Consider the following 19,616-nt stretch of genomic DNA (forward strand, 5'->3'; position numbering starts at 1 on the left):
TATCATACTTTTGCTTTAAATGCTGAACACACATTGCCCGTTCTTCTGCATTATTTGCCAATTTTGCCCGAGCTTTTGCCAATTCATCCTCGGCCTTTGTCAAATCAAACCCATAATCATGAACTTTCCGCCTCAGATTGCTTATGATTCTTTCATTTTTTTCGCTTCTTACCGGGTTTTCAGCAACTATATTCATTTTCTGAATCTGAGCTCAGAGGGCTTCATTTTCTCGGGCCAACTTTTTCTTTTCTCCTTCATCCTCGGCAGCCTGCAAATTACTGTTAAATTTGAGGTTTTTGATTTGATCCTCTAGCTTGCTTATGGTGGTCCGGTATTCGTTCTCTTTAGCTAACCAAACCCACTGTTCTCACGCTCCATCAGTGATTTGTTAGACATGGGGTCTTTTGGCGGGATGTTCTGTCTCTTGATCCACTCGAACTTTCTTACCATTCCAGGCTATGTAGTTAGATTCTACTTCACCCAAGGAACATTCCCGTACTTGAGTCCGTGGCTCCAAAAACCTACATTGGTGCTAAATCTGGCGAACCTTTTCTTCTGGAAATGCGGCTTTTGGGCATAGTTCAATAACCTCTGGACTCAAATCTTCATCATAAGGGACTGTTTGGTATCTTCCCAATTGACGTAGGACCCGATGCGGAGCATATGGCTGAATACTCCGAAGTCCCATCAATAAAAGAAAGCACACTCCGGCAGACATGTAAATAACCTTGTTGACTGTGAGCCAACTAAAAGTCCACTCAATTCGATTTGCGGTAAAAGAACCCAAATACACGAACCAAGCCTCAGTACCCTCCGGTAACTCATGACCGTTTACCCTGTTTCCGTATTCTTCAATGCAATCGAGTCCGGTCAGACTGTAGTTCATGTACCTCAGGCGATGGCAAAGATGTTCTACTAGCCACATTTGTAAAAGCAAGTTGCAACCCTCAAAGAACTTTGTCCCAGCTCGGCAGGCGGTTAGAGATCGATAGATTTCTGCGAGAATCATCAATATAAGAGTGCCGTTGGCCTTTTTGACCATAAAGTCGGCCATTCCTGCAAGTCCCAGCTCTATATGTTCGTCACTCCTTGGGCATATCAGAGTGCCTAAAAATGCAACTACGACGGCTAAACCTCTGCGTGCTTCCCATTTGTTTTTATTTCCCTGATGACTCAAACCAGTGTCTGAAGCCTCAAATCCTCGGGGATCCCCATAGCGGCTATATAAGAAGTGGAATGTGCAAAATCTGTTGGCCAAATTTCCATCTTTAACCTGCCGGCTAATGCTCAGAAGGTCCAAAAACTTATGAGGGGTTACAGGTCTTGGTGCTACGGGATATCGGTGACTGAGATTCCCGTCAAGACCAACATAACCTGCCATCTCCTCTAGCAAAGGGGTCAACTCAAAATCAGAGAAGTCGAAAACATTGTGCGTCGGGTCCCAAAATAGTATCAAAGCTTTAATTATATCAACCCTTGGTTTAATTTTCAGAAGCCCGGTGAGCCCACCTAAAGCCTTTGTCACATAACATTTGCTGACCTCCCCCATGTCATTCCACAACATATGGAGTCCCAGTGGAATCTCATCTACAACCCGAAAAGGTACATTCTCAACGATGCTCATTCTTCACACAAATTCGGGACAAAGATCAAAACTGACACATTTTCCAAAAACACAAAGTGGTTAATTTTAAATATCCAAATCAGTAAATTTTGTAACAAAAAGGTTGTTTTTTTGTTTTTGCAAATACTGCCCTTCAACACTTGAGGGAAGTTTTTAGGGTTGTTTCTGCCAACTGAGGTTGGTTATAGGAGAAAAGACTAACTTGGGTTTACATTGTGGCTATTCTTGTGAAAACAGCCTTCCGACGCTCCAGGAGAATGTTTTAAGGCTATTTTGACAAGAATGACCCCGGATGATGATCATGTTTCAAAAGGTTCTTATTTTGGTCAGTTTTGAAAAAATGTGGCCGGACCTGATAGGGGTTGCCTACGTATCTCACATCCAGTGAGAATCAGACCCGTGTAGTTCGATAGGTTATGGCGCAATAGGAAAACACGACTTATTTTAAAAATGACTTTTTTTGTTTTTCAAAATTTCGGCAGAGTTTCAGTACTTTTCAAATACCTGGATTTTCAAAACCGGGTAAATTTTTCTCTCATACCTCACTCTTTGTTTTTTCTTGGTTCCCTTTCCCTATTCTAGAAGCCGGTCTACATGCAAGCCGAAACAAACATATGCACAAGTAGCACGTAAAATGCATCAGGATGGTCCTTTATATTGGGTGTACATGTCCTAGATGGACCCAACCTCTGTGTTGAGTCCCCAAAGTCAAATACACCTGATGCAAATAAACGTTCCTACTAGGGATCCGGCATGAGGCTATGTTATTCTAGGTTTAGATCCTGGATATGTTGTTCTAGACCTGGCTTACCCGAGCGGACAAATCTAGCCGGAGGGGAGGGGGGAGGCAGCATACCGGGAATACAGAGGCTTCATCGGCTTTGCAACTTGTCTGATCCTCGTTCTAAAATTAGGGGTATGACTCTAACAGAAAAGAAGCCACGCGAAGCGCACGCTTCACAGAAGATTTAGAAGACTCAAAGAGAAGAGGATTTCGTAACAGTTTATATACAATTCAAGCAATATCAAAACGGTAAAAAGCGGCATTTAGGACATTAGGCTCAAACACGTAAAAATCAGATAATAAATAAAAGCCAAGTATAACAGCTATTCTAAGCTCGAATTCTGAACCCTGAACCAGATATTCTGGGTTCGTTCCCCAGCAGAGTCGCCAGAGCTGTCACACCTCCTTTTTTCCGAGGGGATAAGGGATAGGGAGTTTTTTCAATTTAAGTGACATTATTCGAAATGGGATTATTTATTTATTCAGAGTTGCCAGTTGGAATAATTTATGGTTTCCCAAGTCACCGATTTATTTTAGAATCCCAAATCGAGGAAAATTGACTCTTATTTATGGTCTGCGAATACAGAAGACCGGGTAAGGAATTCTGTTAACCCGAGAGAAAGTGTGAGGCACTCCCGAGTTTCGTGGTTTTAGCACGGTCGCTCAACTATTAATAATTGGCCTAGTTATCTGATTTAGTACATGTTTTAAACCTATATGTGCATTTTTATTCCTTTTACCACTTTTATTACATTGCTGTATTTTAAACTTTTATGTAATTAATATGAGACGAGTTACGTTGTCGTACACTCATTGTTTATACACATCGCAAATCGCGTTATGTGAAACGCACCCGCAATCTACAACGTGTTTAATTTTATTTAATATTGTTTGAAGTTGTGGTCGAGTCACGTGAAATGCACATTCGAATTGGGGATTACGTATCGTGACCATGCCACGGGAACCGTACCCACAGTCACGATGATTTATTATTAATCGCGCCTAAAGCAAGCTACGATGTTCGAATATTATTCAATTACTAATCTTGAGATTATTGTAAGGTCATGAGGTATGTAATTATTTGTGGAAGAATTGGATTTATTATTTATAGAAAAGTGGGCTAGTTTAGAGAAAAATGGGCCAGCTATGTTATTTATTACTTTGGGCCTGATGAGACTAAATCTTTTGGCCCAAAATCTTTTCTTCTCCAACAGCCCAAAAACCAATTTTCTTAGAAACAAATCGTGGCCCAAGCAAATTATCCAACCCATTATCCCATATTCTGTACATTTCTTACACAAAACTAATGACACCACAATCTCAAGAATAAAATTAGTAAATAATCCAAATTATAGTGATTCAATATACCCTTTATCCAGTTAAATCAACTCAAAACAAAAACTTTGCAACTCTAAAATTAACATCATGGTCCAATAAACATATGAACAAGGAAACAATCAGATTCAAATGATCCAAATATCAATAAAGTGAACTACTACTTCATGCTACCCAATAATCACACCAATAGACAAGAAGGTAAATGGACAATTATAATCAGTGAAGAAAGGGAAATAACGGGCCTTTGATATAAATTAACTGAGTTGAAATTACAAGAGCGCTAAACAATTCGACGAGTATTGACTGGAGCTTTCACCGGCAACGAAACCTCGAACAAAAAATCACGACTTGCAACCCCGATCGACCTTGCAAGACCGGTGATTTAGTGGCTTGTTTTTGCTCGTTTTAAAGCTATTTTTTTGGGGCATGATTTTGTTGGATTTTTCGAAAGAAAAACGAAGAAAGAATGACACGAGTAGAAATTTCATTATCCTAGAAGAAGAAAATAAATTTCTCTCAATTCCTTCCTCCCTATTTTTTTTTCTCTTTCCCTCCTCACATTTCTCTTCTATTTATAGAAAGAAAAATCGGAATTTTTCATATTTTTTTTTATTTTTTAATTAAAAAAACCCACTTTCCATTTTTCTTCTTTTTTAAAAAAAACAATAATTCCCCACTTTCCTTTACTTCTATTTTTTAATTTCTCACCTTTTTTTACTTTTATTATATTTAAATTCCCACTTTTTTTACTTTTCTTTTTTTATTTCCCACCTATTTTACTTTTCTTTTTTTTTAATTTCCATTTTTTACTTTTTTTTAAAAGGAATTTCAACTACATTTACTTTTATTTTTTAATTCCAACTTTCTTTTACTTTTCCTTTTTTATATTTCCACATTCTTTTACATTTATTTTTTTAATTTTCCACTTTCTTTTACTTTTTTATTAAACAATTTCCACCTACTTTTACTTTTACTTTTTAATTTTATATTTCTACTTTTACTATTTTTTAATTCACATCCGAAATTTTAAAAAAAAAAATAATTAATTAATTTTTTTTTCCATTTTAATAATAATAATAATAATAAATTTATTTATTTTCGGTTTTGTAATTCATTTTATTTTAAAACAAAGATAAAAATAAATATAAAAATAATACTAATAGTAATAATTGACCTTTTAAATTATTATTAATTTTTACCCTATATAAAAAAAATATAACAAAGCTAAAAATATATATATTAAAAATATATATATAAATTTTCTGAAAATATTTACATAGTAGAAGGTGATAAAAATTCAAATATAGTCAAAAATTAGGTGCTCACAGGGCTCGATGCAAACGTCAGTGTATATCTAGTCATACCGTTGGAAAATCATGTCGTTTCTCGCCACATTCTTCCCGAGAAACGAGGGGACTATCTGTATACGGTCAAAATCGATTTCGACCTTCGTATGATTAGTCAAGATTGGAACATAATGGACCGAAGGTCATCTTCATAATATCGAGATGAGATCTGAATCCAGGTTACCAAGTTTAAATTTCTGGGACCGATCAAATATCGAGCTCAAAGTCATTACCGAGCTCGAGTCCAAATCGAACTATGAAGTAAAGCGGTGCCATCGAGCTTAAGAGCCAGAGACCGACCAATATCAAGCCCGATTCGATACCGAGCCCCGAGTCAATATCGAGCTCGAGTCAATATCGTGCTCGAATTAATATCGAGCTCTAAATATGGAAATCGACCAATACCAAATCCGACCAAGATTGAGCCAAGAGACAAGTGTCGTTACAAACGCACTAAGGGAGAGAATCTCGGCAGGAATTAAGGAAAAACTAATCTATCATGGGATCCTCACTATGTATTTTTAATTATATCTAAAGTAGGATTCCTCCACTATAAGAGGGATAACAACTATTTATCTAAGGAGAGACAACATTAAGGCATTCACACACTCTCATATTATTGATATTTACAGAGAAAAACATACTGATATTTATATAGAGATTATCATTTTTTGGGTTTTGTATATTGATTCTTCTTGCTTGTTCATAAATCATTTTCCACTCAGTTTGGTTTGTATTTCATTCTTTATACAGTCAATACTCAATATATTTTTACTTACTTTCCCATTTGTGCCAAGTTATATCACGTATCCTTAGAACTACGTATAAATTCAACTCTATCCGTTTTTCAGGTAAATGAACGAATTAAGTTTTGTTTAAAGTTTTGTTCTGACTTACACCAAGAATCATTTACTGTGTGTCTTCAAAAGGCCCAATGAACCGAGGGCTCAACTTACCCTTCTTCCCGAACCTCATAACACCCTTCATGGGGAAAACCTTCAGCAGAACCTTCTCCCCAACCATGTAAGACACATCACGGACCTTCCTGTCGGCATAGCTCTTCTACCTCGACTACGTCGTGAAAAGCCTCTCCTGAATCAATTTAACCTTTTTCATAGCATCCTGAACCAAGTCAGTACCCAATAGCCTAGCCTCACCCGGCTCAAATCAACCTACCGGAGATCTACACTGCCTCCCATACAAAGCCTCATACGGAGCCATCTGAATGCTCGACTGGTAACTGTTGTTGTAAGCAAACTCCGCGAGTGGAAAAAACTGGTCCCATGAACCCACGAAATCAATGACATAAGCGCATAGCATGTCCTCCAATATCTGAATAGTGTACTCGGACTGTCCGTCCGTCTGAGGGTGCAATGTTATGCTCAACTCAACCTGAGTGCCCAACTCCCGCTGCACGGCTCTCCAAAACTGCGATGTAAACTGCGTGCCTCTATCTGAAATGATGGAAACTGGCACACTGTGAAGGCGAACAATCTCTCAGATGTAAATCTCAGCCAGCCAGTCTGAAGAATAAGTAGTACTAACTGGAATGAAGTGCGCAGACTTGGTCAGCCAATCCACAATCACCTAAATAGCGTCGAACTTCCTCGAAATCCATGGGAGCCAAACTACGAAATCCATGGTGATCCGCTCCCACTTCCACTCTGGAATCTCTATCCTCTGAATCAATCCACTCAGTCTCCGATGCTCATATTTTACCTGCTGACAGTTAAGACGTCGAGTTACAAACCCAACTATATCCTTCTTCATTCTCCTCCACTAATAGTGTTGTCTCAAGTCCTGGTATATCTTCGCGGCACCCGGATGAATGGAATACCGCGAGCTGTGGGCCTCCTCAAGAATCAACTCCCGTAGCCCATCTACATTGGGCACACATATCCGACCCTGCATCCTCAACACCCCCATCATCTCTAATAGTCACATCTCTGGCATCGCCGTGCTGAACCTTGTCGTTGAGGACAAGCAAATGAGGATCATCATACTGGTGCTCTTTGATGCGATCAAATAAGGAAGACCGAGAAATCACACAGGCTAGAACCCGACTGGGCTCCGAAACATCTAATCTCACGAACTGGTTGACCAAGGCCTGAACATCAACTGCAAGAGGTCTCTCCCAAATAGGAATGAATGCAAGACTACCCATACTCACTGCATTCCTACTCAAGGCACCGGCCACCACATTGGCCTTCCCCAGATGATACAGATTAGTAATATCATAGTCTTTTAGCAGCTCCAACCACTTTCGCTGCCTCAAATTTAGATCATTCTGTTTGAACAAGTGTTATAGGCTCCGATGATCCGTAAATACCTCAAAAGACACACCGTAGAGATAGTGCCTCCAATTCTTTAATGCATGAACGATGGAAGCCAACTCCAAATCATGGACAGGGTAGTTCTTCTCATGAGGCTTCAACTGACGCGAAGCATAAACAATCACTCTACCCTCCTACATCAAAACACACCTGATACCAATCCGAGAAGCATCACAATACACTGTATAAGAACCAAAAGCTAAAGGTAGAACTAGAACTGGAGTTGTGGTCAAGGCAGTCTTGAGCTTCTGAAAGCTCTCCTCACACCCATCTGACCACCTAAAAGGAGCACCATTTTGGGTCAATTTGGTCAAGGGCAATGCAATATACGATAAACCCTACACGAAGCGACAGTAATAACCAGCCAAACCAAGAAAGCTCTGAATCTCCGTAGCTGAGGACGGTCTGGGCCAACCCTGAACCGCCTCAATCTTCTTCGGATCCACCTGAATACCCTTAGTGGACACCACGTGCCCCAAGAACGCCACTGAACTGAGCCAAAACTCACACTTGGAGAACTTGGCAAAAGCTTCTCATCCCTCAACCACTGCAACACAACCCTCAAATGCTGGGCATGCTCCTCCTGGCTAAGAGAGTGCAGCAGGATATCATCAATGAACACAATAACAAACAAGTCGAAATAAGGCTGAAACACATTGTTCATCAGATGCATGAACGATGCTGGGGCGTTAGTCAGCCCAAAAGACATCACAAGGAACTCATAATGACCATAACGGGTCCTGAAAGCTGTCTTAAGAATATTCGAGTCCCGAATCTTCAACTGGTGATACCCAGACCTCAAATCGATCTTGGAGAACAACCTCGCTCCCTGAAGCTGGTCAAATAGATCATCAATACGTGGCAAAGGATACTTGTTCTTAATTGTGACTTTGTTCAACTGCCTATAATCAATGCACATTCTCATAGTACCATCCTTTTTCTTCACAAACAGAATGGGTGCACCCCAAGGTGACACACTAGGCCTACTAAACCCCTTATTAAGGAGTTCCCAAAGATCTTTTTTAACTCCTTCAACTCATCCGGCGCCATACAATACGGAGGAATAGAAATGGGCTGAGTGCCTGGCACCAAGTCAATACCAAAGTCAATATCCTTATCAAGCAGCATGCCCGGTAGGTCTGCAGAAAATACATCCGAAAAATCTCGCACCACCGGAACAGGATCAATAGTAGGGGTCCCATCACCAACATCCCTCACAAAGGCCAAGTAAGATAAACAACCTTTCCCAACCATCTGCTGAGCCTTCAAGTATGAAATCACTACTTGGAACATAGTCTAGAAAACCTCGCCACTCAATCCGTAGCAACCCAGGCATCGCCAACGTCACGGTCTTAGCGTGACAATCCAAAATAGCATGAAATGGAGACAACCAATTCATACCTAAGATCACGTCAAAATCAACCATACTAAGCAGCAAGAGATTAACTCTAGTCTCCAATCCCCCAATAGTCACTAAACACGATCGGTACACACGGTCCACAATAATAGTATCACCCATCAGCATAGATACATGGACAGATGAAGCTAAAGACTCATGGGACATATCCAGATAATGAGCAAAATACGATGATACGTATGAATAGGTGGAATAAGGGTCAAATAATACAGAAGCATTCCGGTGACATACTGAAACAATACCTGTGATAATTGTGTCTGAAACAATAGCATCTGATTTGACAGGGAATGCATAGAATCGGGCCTGGCCGCCACCTGATCAGCCTCCCCCTCTAGGATGACCCCTAATTGACTTAGATCCACCCCGAGCTAGCTGGGCGGGTGGTGAATAACGGCTGCTGAAGTCATAGGCTGACTCCTCTGCTGAGCTGAACCTCCCGAAAGTCAGGGACTGCCTCTTGATATGACCCAAATCTCCACACTCAAAGCAACCTCTACTTGTAAATGGCGGTGGGGACTAAAGGGAGCCCCGAGCATCGGGATAAATGCTAGAAGGACCCGATATAGATGAACCCTGAACTGATGGTGCGTGAGACAAACTCGGAGCTGGAAGGGCACTGAGAGATGAGTGACCCTGTTGAGAACTGTGTGAACCATGGCCAGATGATGCACCACGGTGAATTAGACGAGTCATCTAAGCATGCCTATAGGGATAAAACTGACCTCCAAAAGGAATACCACTAAAACCACCTGATCCACGAGACCTCTTGGCCTCCATCTCAACCCGTTCCTAGCTGCGGACCATCTCTATCTGCCGAGCAATGTCAATAACCTCATCAAAAGTAGCACCAGACACCCTCTCTCTAGTCATAAGCAACCGCAACTGAAATGTGAAGCCATCAATGAACCTCCTGATCCTCTCCCTATCAGTGGAAACCAACCAAACTGCATGACGGGCCAACTCAGAAAACCTCATCTCATACTGCATCACAAACATATCATCCCGACGTAACTTCTCAAACTGCCTGCGCAACTCCTCTCTACGAGACAACAGCACAAACTTCTATAGGAAGAGAACAGAGAAATCCTGCCAAGTAAATGGTGTTGCACCAATAGGCCTGCGCCTCTCATAAGCCTTCCACCATCTGAAGGCAGTCCCAAAAAACTGAAAAGTAGTGAACGAGACCCCACTGGTCTCCAGAATACCTGTTGTACGGAGAATCCTTTGACACTTATCCAAGAAACCCTGGGCATCCTCCGCCTCTGTCCCGCCGAAAGATGGAGGCTGGAGCCTACCAAACCTCTTTAGTCTCTGTTGCTCATCATCAGTCATAGCAGGAACCTCATAGGCCTGAGCAGCTGCAACTGGATGGGCTGGTAGTGCCCCCGGTGTCTGTAGTCCCTGCATCACCTGCTCTGGTGTACAGGCGTTCAGAGTCTTAGTACCTCCCCCGACCTGAGAAGTGGTTGTTGCGGTCGGAACAGAGACCGCTTGAGCAAAACTAGTGCACACAGTCAGAATCTGAGCCAAGGCCTCCTAAAGGCCTGGAATCACGATGGGCACAGTTGGTGCCTGAGCTGGCCCCACTGGCTCGACTGTATCTGGTACCTACTTCTGAGCTGGAGCGACTGGTGGGTCTGCAGGTGTACGAGCTACACCTCTGCCCCTACTGTCATCCCCTACCGCGACCTCGACCTCTCGTGGTCCTAGCTGGTGGTACTGGTGGTTGTCCATCCTGTCCAGTAGTACGTGTCCTCACCATCTATTAGAGAATAGAATAACAGAAGTTTAGTTACCATAATCAATAGATTCGCACGACAAGAATTCAAGAATGTGAAGTTTCCTAAGGGTTTGGCAGCCTCTCGAAGATAAGTACAGACGTCTCCGTACCGATCCGCAAGACTCTACTAAACCTGCTCATGACTCGTAAGACTTATGTAACCTAGGATCTGATACCAACTTGTCACAACCCAAAATCAACCGTCGTGATGGCGCCTATCGTGGAACTAGGTAAGCCACTACTCAACTATCTCAACACGGTAAAAGCTTTAAAAATATATATACGAAAGCAATTATTATTAAAGAAAACCTTTTTAAAACTGAAATAAATACGCAACACAATACAATCTATCCCAAAACCGAGGTGTCACTAAGTACATGAGCATCTATACCAGAATACAGTCTACTACAATGTCTAAGAAATAAGAACTGAAATACAGATAAAGATAATGAAGGAGAGAAAAGGCCTGCGAATGCCATGCAGCTACCTCGATAGTCTCTGAGATCCTGTCTCCTCAATCAACAGCCAACGTGACTGGAAGCACCTGGATCTGCACACGAGGTGCATGGTGTAACGTGAGTACAACCTGTGAACACCTAAATTTTTACCGCACCTAAATTCTATACTATTTTAGTGTAAATATTTCTTTTTAGGTCTAATCTTAATATTTTAAACTTTTATCTTACTCTTAATAGGTTTTATTTAAAAAAAAAAAAAAACTACAAAGATATTCACATACTTATAGTACAAATTTTATTTCTTTTTGTAAAGAGAAAAAGAAAATTTACAAAAAAAAAAAAAAAAAAATTTTCTTTAATTAGAATTTTAATAAGTAAATTATAGTATCTTTAATAGTATCATTTAAAGTACATGTAAATATTTAATTTTTCTATATTGTAAGAAATGTTAGTTTATCTTCTTATTTAATATTTTAATTTATCTCCTAAAAAATGAATTCAAAAATCTGATTTTTAATTAGATAACAATCCCAATCCCATAAACCTTCATTTTTAGCCTAACTTCCCACCTTTTATGTCCCTCTTACTCACGTATCTCACGTCCCAAGCCCATATCCCCATTTCCGTCACACACACACACACACGCCCCCCCACCTTTCCACTTTTCTTCTCCATCAACACACATACTATTACACATGCTCTATATTAGACATACATTTAGATTAGAAAAGGGGGGGAGGAGGGAAAGACTTGACTGCGATCTAAAAGAAAAAAAGAACGAGAGAGAGAGGGACAGGAGGAAAATATTTCATTGAGTGGAGAGTTTGAAAAACATTTGGCTTCTTTATTTCTTTAAAGAAACTTTAGAAAGAAAAATGGAGTTTGAATAGAAGCAAAGATTCGAGTGGACATTTGGTTACTGCTTTGGTTCCGATTCCGAGTTTTTGTCTCCTTTGGCTGCTGTCTTTCTCATTTGGAAATTTTGAAACTGAAGTTTGTACGTACCAGTTTTTACTATTATTGGTAAAGAGCTTCACATTACAGGTTTTCTTCTAATCTTTTGTTTAATCTATTTTAATGTATTTGTTGGAAGATAAACTGTAAATAACTATTTTATAAGAATTAAGCTCTATTATAAAGTTATTGTGTTGCTATAGTTTATATATCATTTATTATCTGAGTAGTATTTGAGTTTTTAGTTTTCTCTTAATCCCTGTTGTATATTTAAAATATTATTTCTTGAATATTGAGTGTGTAAGTATTTTCTATTTACTATTCTGGCTAAAATATTTTCTTAAATTTTTTGTGTTAAAATAATATCATTGGTAAATGGGTAAGAATAGTTCAATCAATAAAGTTATATCTGATGCCATAAAATTTATTAATAAGAAGTACTGAAGCTAAAAATCAAGTCCATCATGAGTTTTTATGTTAAGTCTATTAATTTGCGGTAATACTACTTCTAAAAAAAAAATAGTTTTACTTCCCTTCAAGAGTTCATGTAAACTCCATATAGTCTGTTTTGGGTTTGGAGTTTATTTGAATTTTTCCTTTTATATGTTATTTTGAATTTTTCTTTTTTTTTTTCTAAAAATTTTGCAAAAGACTCACGTTACAAGTTTCAATGGAAGGTTGTGATATTTCTATTGATTAGTTTTCTTAGTTTTACGTTGATCTCTCTTCCAATGTGACTAATAGTGAATATCTTATTTGGTTCAATTTGTAATGTGATTTTCTTTTCTTTTTAATATTCTTTTATTTTATCATGTTTGGATTCTGGTTTGGAATTGTGGGACATTTATTCTTTTATTTTTGTGTAATGATGTACCGAAACAAATGGGTTTATGGGAGAGTACAGCTCATTGAGCCATTTCAAGGATTGTATATATATAAAAATTAATTGTGAGGGAGCGAGATGAGTTAGGAACTAATTCAAGACTCGTGGTAAATATAAAATATAAGTATAAATAAATGTTTTGGATCTTTAAAAAAAAAATAGCCATGAACTAATTCAAGACTCGTTTCAATAAGTAATAAAGTAATAATAATAAAATATGCAAATAAACAGAATACTTTGAATACTTTAGTATGCTTTAGGTGCGTGTTAACCAATCAATTATTGTAATTATGTATACGTTCGCGTGACATAATTATGATTTTCTAAATTAAAGGCAAAGGATGCGTTCGTGCGACCTTGACAAAACAATCCTTAAAAATAATAAAGTGTTATTGATTGTGTACACGTACGCGTGACATGATTCATGACACACCAAACAAAACGAATACACGTACGCGTGATTCGTTTCAAAATAATTTCATAATTACAAATAATAAAGCAATTAAAAACGGTAAAAAGGTAAATGTACATAGGTTCTAAAATGAGTAATTAAACCATTTAATTAAGCCAGGTATGATTAAAGCGACCGTGCTAAAACTACGGAATTCGAGAGTGCCTCACACCTTCTCTCGGGTTAACAGAATTTCTTACCCGATCTTCTGTGTTCGCGGACCGTAAAACAGAGTCAAATTTCCTCGATTTGGGATTTAAAATAAATCGGTGACTTGGGACACCAGAAATTATCCCAAGTGGCGACTCTGAATCTAATAAAACATTCCATTTCAATTAATGTCACTTAAATTGGAAAAACTCCTTTGATTCCATTCCCCCGGGTAAAAGGAGGTGTGACAGCTCTGGCGACTCTGCTGGGGACAAGAACCCAGAACTTCTAGTTCGGGGTTCAGAATTCGAGCTTATAAGATGATTTATACTTGGCTTTATTGATTGTATGATATTTGTGGGCCTAATGTGCTAATTGTTTCTTATTTACCGCTTTGATACTATTTGAACTGTATTAAATTGTCTTCTTACGCCTCCCTTCTGAGTCTTCTGAATTTATGGTGTACACGTGCGCGTGGCCCACTTTTCTGTTAGAATTCATACCAATTAGAACGAGACTGGGTCAGTAACTAGGCCGGGTAGACTTTCGTACTCCCGGTACATTACCCCCACCTCGGCTCGAGCTGTCCGCTTGGGTAAGCCAGGTCTAAAACACTCCCCTTAGGATTTAAACCTAGAATAATATAGCCTCATGCCGGATCCCTAGTAGGAACGTTTGTTTGCATCATGTGCATTTGACTTTGGGGACTCAACACAGGGGTTGGGTCCGTCTAGGACAGGTGTACCCGAAATTACAAGACCATCCTTATGCATCTTATGTGCTACTTGTGCATTATGTTTGATTTGGCTTGTGTATGTTGACCGGTTTCTAAAATAAAATAAAAATATAAAAATATTGAGGGAAAACCAGAAAGAAAAAAATATGAGGGAGAAAATTTACCCGATTTTCGAAAATTTCAGTATTTACCCCCCAAAAAAAAAAGCCTGCATTTTTCAAAAAAAAAAAAGTGTCATCCTATTCCTGAAATTTTTACGAACTACGCGGGTCTGATTCTCACCGGATGTGAGATACGTAGGCAACCTTCATAGGGTTCGGCCCCATTTTTATAAAATAACTATAAAAAAAAGAAAAAAGAAATGTGTCTAGTATTTTTTTTTAATCAAAAAACAAATAAGCAGACTCAACTTCGGTTAATCCCAAATCGTTCCTGTCGGAATAGCGAACATCTTCAAAATTGTTGAAGGGATGTTCTCGCAAGAACGGACGTGTCTGTCAATTGGGAATCACTTTTACCATAATGCCCTTCCCCCGGCCCTAAAGCTATCCTTGAAAGTAAGAAGGGGCCATAGTTGCAAAAATAGCCACCCTTTCTTCGGTCACAATTGCAAAAATAGCCCCCCTTTTTCGTTGATTTTTCTTAAAATTGAGTTATTTACAAAAGATTGTTTGCAAAAGGAGTGCATTGGTTCTGTCTCTTGAGACTAGTGTCAACCCTAACCTTAACCACCCACAGGTACAAAATGAGCACTGTCCAGAACACACCGTTCACAGTTGTAGACGAGGCTCCACTTCAGCTTCAGATTTGGTGGTATGATTTAGGAGAAGATGGTCAGAAATGGGTCACCAAGTACCTGAGAGCCCTCACAGATATTATGAAAATTAAACCACGGGATGATTTGATTGAGGCACTAGTGACTTTTTGGGACCCTGTTCACAATGTTTTTCGCTTCTCCGATTTTGAGCTAACTCCCACTTTAGAAGAGATAGCTGGATAACCGGTTTTGGCAGGGATTTGAGAAAATAGGAGCTCATATTCCCGAGGGATCTTTCTGTACACCGATTCTTCGATCTTCTGAACATCAGTAAGCAAATTAGAAAGACCAACATAGTCGAAGGGTGTTGTTCTTTCTACTTCCTGTACTCTAGGTTCGAGCAGCCAAATGGGTTTGAAATGCATGAAAGGGGCCTTAACAACAAGCAAAACAAAGACACATGGCAGATTCATCGTCGCTTCGCCTTCATAATGGCATTTCTGGGAATTATGGTCTTCCCAAACAAGGAGCGGACAATTGATACCCGCATAGCCAGGGTTGTACAGGTCCTCACTACCAAAGAATATCACACTCTTGCCCCGATCATTCTATCAGACATTTATCGGGCGTTGACTTTGTGCAAGTCCGGGGCAAAATTCTTCGAAGGGTGCAATATTTTGTTACAAATGTGGTTGATTGAGCATCTCCGACATCACCCCAAGTTCATGAGCTATGGTCCGAACAAGGACAATTTTATTGAGAGTTACGAAGAAAGAGTAAAAGATTACAATTCTCCAGAAGGGGCGGAAGCCTGGATATCCCACCTAAGATCTTTAAATGCAAGTCAAATTGAGTGGACTTTGGGATGGCTCCCGCTAAGAGAGGTGATACACATATCGGCCATAAAAAGTTATTTGCTGTTATTGGGTTTGAGAAGTGTCCAGCCGTATGCGCCACACAGAGTTCTAAGACAGCTAGGAAGGTACCAAGTAATACCTAAGGATGAAGATTTGAGTGTGCAAGTTATTGAGCTACACCCCGAAGCCCCACTCCCCGAAGCTTTAATCCAGCAAATTTGGAATGGTTGTCGCTACTTGAAATATGATACTCAGGTGCCAGATCCTGCGAGAGGTGAGGTAGATCCGGGTTATGCTATATGGTTTGGGAAGAGGTCTCACGTGGATGATGTGCCAGAGCCCAAAAGGCCCACAAAAAGGCCGCATGTTCAAGCCTTTGATGATAAAATCCAAGAACGGTTGGCTTGGGGTGAACGGGAAAAGGGATACAAAACAACTATTCATGTCTTAGAAGAAAGGCTAAGAAACCTCAATTTTGAGAAAGACTTGCAAGAACAAGAAGCCGAAGGGGAAAAGAAGAGTCTGATCTGCAAAAATGAAGCCCTCCGTGCTCAACTTCAACAGATGAAGAAAGCCTCTGAAGTGCCAGTGAGAAGTTGGAAAGACCAGAGGACCATTGCCAATCTGATAGAGAAAGTGCAAGATTATGATTCCCTCTTGGCAAAGACTGAAAAGTCGTTGGACAAAGCCAATGAAAAGATCGTACAACTAAATGAGAAGGCCGAATCAAGTAAGGATCGCCAAGTAACACAATTTGAAGAAAAGAGGGCTCAATTCGAGAGAGAGAAGGCCCATTGGGTACGTTCAGAAGCTCAGCTCCATGCACAATTGGAAGAAATGAGAAGGTACAATAGAGAATACCAGCATGCAAATTTTGATAGGGAGATGGCTCAGGCGAGACTCGAGCAGGCTAGACTTCGGGCTCAGTTGGAGTCAGCCTTAGATCGTGAGGGCCACATAAGGGAGATAGCCACCACTCGCCAGCAGCAGTTACAAGATCGAGACCAAAATTTCCAGTACTTCAAAGAGCAAGTTCATAATTTGGCTGTTTACACCGCTCAAAGTTATGTGAACTGCCAAGGGATGGATTATGAGAAGTTTTTGGAGCATGCACCTACTTTTGCCCGTCTTCTTGCAGCAGAGTTAGAAAGGATGTACCGTACATTAGGGGGTCAACCAGGGCAAGCCCCACCATGAGCAGATGTTCCAGTGTTTGAAAGCCAGAAGATTGTGGAGTTGAATTATAGTCGTAGTTGTTAGAACTTTTTATGTAGTAGTTATGTTTTAGTTTGAGTCATTGTTGAATCTTTAAAATTGCTGTCTTTTAGTCTTGTCAGAGTCTGGTAAGTCATTTTCAATATAATGTCCTTTCTGTTATTGTATTATTTCGTTTTGTTAAAAAAAAAATGTTAAAAAAAAAACTATTATTGTTTTCCCCTGAACTACGTAATGGTCTGATTCATGCGGCGTCATGATACGTAGGCAATCCTCATCGGATGCGATCATAACCATAATTAATCTAAAAAAAATGATAAAAAAAAACCCCCGTTAAATTCAAGATGAAAATAAACCAATAAATCAATAAGCCGGGATGAAACATAAAGCCTTCCAAGATCATTTTAGAAATGAAAATGGCATTAGGTGCATAACATATAATGTGTGATTAATGTCTGCAAAATGCCTAACTCTAACACGTTTGTTGTTTGTCATTTTCAAAGATAAAGTAAAACTGAGGTGGTTGGTTTGTGGTTTAAACTGGCGACTCACCCTTACAACACGAGATCAAAAGGAAAAAGTAGAATGGCAAACAACAGTGAGAATGAGTCAGATAATGATGATGTCCATGGACATTTGGTTAAACAAGGTTCAGGACTGGTTGGAGAAGTAAGAGTGTTGAAGCAACAATTGGCAGAGATGTACCAAGCCTGGGTGAATGGACAAGCACCGCCCTATTACCCATAGGGCCTTCGGACAATCTTCATAATGTGTCAGTTGCCACTCAAGTGCCTATATCCATAACAAGTAACCCATTGTACCAACCTGGATTTAGTCCGAGCTTTAACCTTCCCACTATCCCCAGTACCTCCATTCCACGTCCTCCAATCGCACCCCTCAGAAATGACCCACCTACTATACCCATTGTCCATACTTTCACTGTCCCTCAACCGGCTCTTACTCAAAAGTCCAATAATGATCCACAGCTGGATGCTCATGATGCCCAACATTACTCTCCAGAACTGACTTTAAAGGTTCCAGATTCATACAAGCACACTCCTCATAACGTGTTCCCAATTGAGATCGAAAAGCCCGAAAAGAATATGGAACAAGAGGAAATGACCAGAAAAATGAAGAGCTTGGAACAAACCATGAGAAACATACAGGGTTTGGGGGGCCACAAGAGTGTTTCGTTTAGCGATCTATGCATGTTTCCCCATGTTCATTTGCCACCCGGCTTCAAGACCCCCAAGTTTGACAAGTATGATGGGCATGGTGATCCCGTTGCCCATTTGAAGAGGTATTGTAACCAACTAAGGGGAGCGGGAGGCAAAGAAGAATTGCTCATGGCTTATTTTGGGGAAAGTTTGACAGGAATTGCTTCAGAGTGGTTCATAGATCAAGACATCTCTCACTGGCACGTTTGGAATGACATGGCTCAAGATTTTGTCCAACAGTTTCAGTACAATATTGATATAGTGCCAGACCGCTCCTCTCTCGTCAACATAAAGAAGAAACCAACAGAAAGCTTCAGAGAATATGCAATCAAGTGGAGAGAGCAGGCTGCTATGGTCAAACCACCAATGAAAGAGGCATAAATGATTGACTATTTTCTCCAAGCTCAGGATCCAGATTACCTCCATTACATGTTGGCCGCCATCAGTAAACCTTTTGCTGAGGCGATTAAGATTGGTGAAATAGTTGAGAATGGCATGAAGGCAGGCAAAATTGTGAGTCAGGCAGCCCTTAAGGCAACCACACAAGCAATACAAAGCGGGTCAGGCAATTTCAGAAATCGGAAAAAGAAAGAGGAAGGATCCATGATGGCATCTGGGTTCGGGGGAGTTCAAAGAGGAATACCTCCTTCTTACGTGCAATTCCAACAAGGACTATCCAATTCTCTTCAACATTATTATCCGCCTCAAGGTCCCCGATACTCAGTTCCCCTGCAACAATACACAGTGTTTAATGCTCAGGCTTATGCTAGGCCTCCCAATCACCAACAATGGCGGGCACCGATTCCACAAGGCTCCCGTCAACTCCGACCGAATTTTCAGGCACCATATAATCCTCGTCCCCGACAAGAATATGTGAGAGAACAGGAGCCAAAGAAAGAGTTCACCCCAATTGGAGAATCGTATACATGCCTATTTCGAAAGTTGATGCAGTTGAAGTTGATTGAACCTATTATGCCGCGTTATGTGAATCCAAATTCAAAAGGTTTTGACTCAAATGCAAGATGTGAGTATCACTCTAACACCCAAGGGCATAGTACTGAAAACTGTTGGACATTAAAGAAAGCCATTGAAAATTTGATTGAAGCAAAGGCAATTGTGGTAACAAACAATGAGGATACTCCTAATATCACAAACAATCCGCTCCCAACTCATGATAATACACATTTTATTGGGATGATTTATGATGATCGGGATTATAAGCAGTCTGGCAAGACAGAGGTGGTTTTTAGAACCATAGGGCCAGAACCAAAAGTGATAGTGAGCCCGCCGCAATTGGCACCATTGATGGTAAAAGG

At 40.1% G+C, this 19,616-nt stretch overlaps 1 protein-coding gene across 1 annotated transcript; it reads right to left on the reverse strand.

Moving 5' to 3' along the window:
• Positions 1 to 532: 532 nt before the first annotated feature.
• LOC142177274 (uncharacterized) lies at positions 533 to 1,624 on the reverse strand. Its single transcript, XM_075245746.1, has one exon. The coding sequence runs from the start codon at positions 1,622 to 1,624 to the stop codon at positions 533 to 535; it is 1,092 nt and encodes a 363-aa protein (XP_075101847.1).
• Positions 1,625 to 19,616: the final 17,992 nt, after the last annotated feature.

The sequence above is a fragment of the Nicotiana tabacum genome, chromosome 23 (genome assembly GCF_000715075.1).
Source record: "Nicotiana tabacum cultivar K326 chromosome 23, ASM71507v2, whole genome shotgun sequence".
Classification (NCBI taxonomy): domain Eukaryota; kingdom Viridiplantae; phylum Streptophyta; class Magnoliopsida; order Solanales; family Solanaceae; genus Nicotiana; species Nicotiana tabacum.

Coding starts and splice junctions, on each gene's coding strand:
- LOC142177274 (XM_075245746.1), bottom strand. CDS start 1,624: ATGAGCATCGTTGAGAATGTACCTTTTCGGGTTGTAGATGAGATTCCA.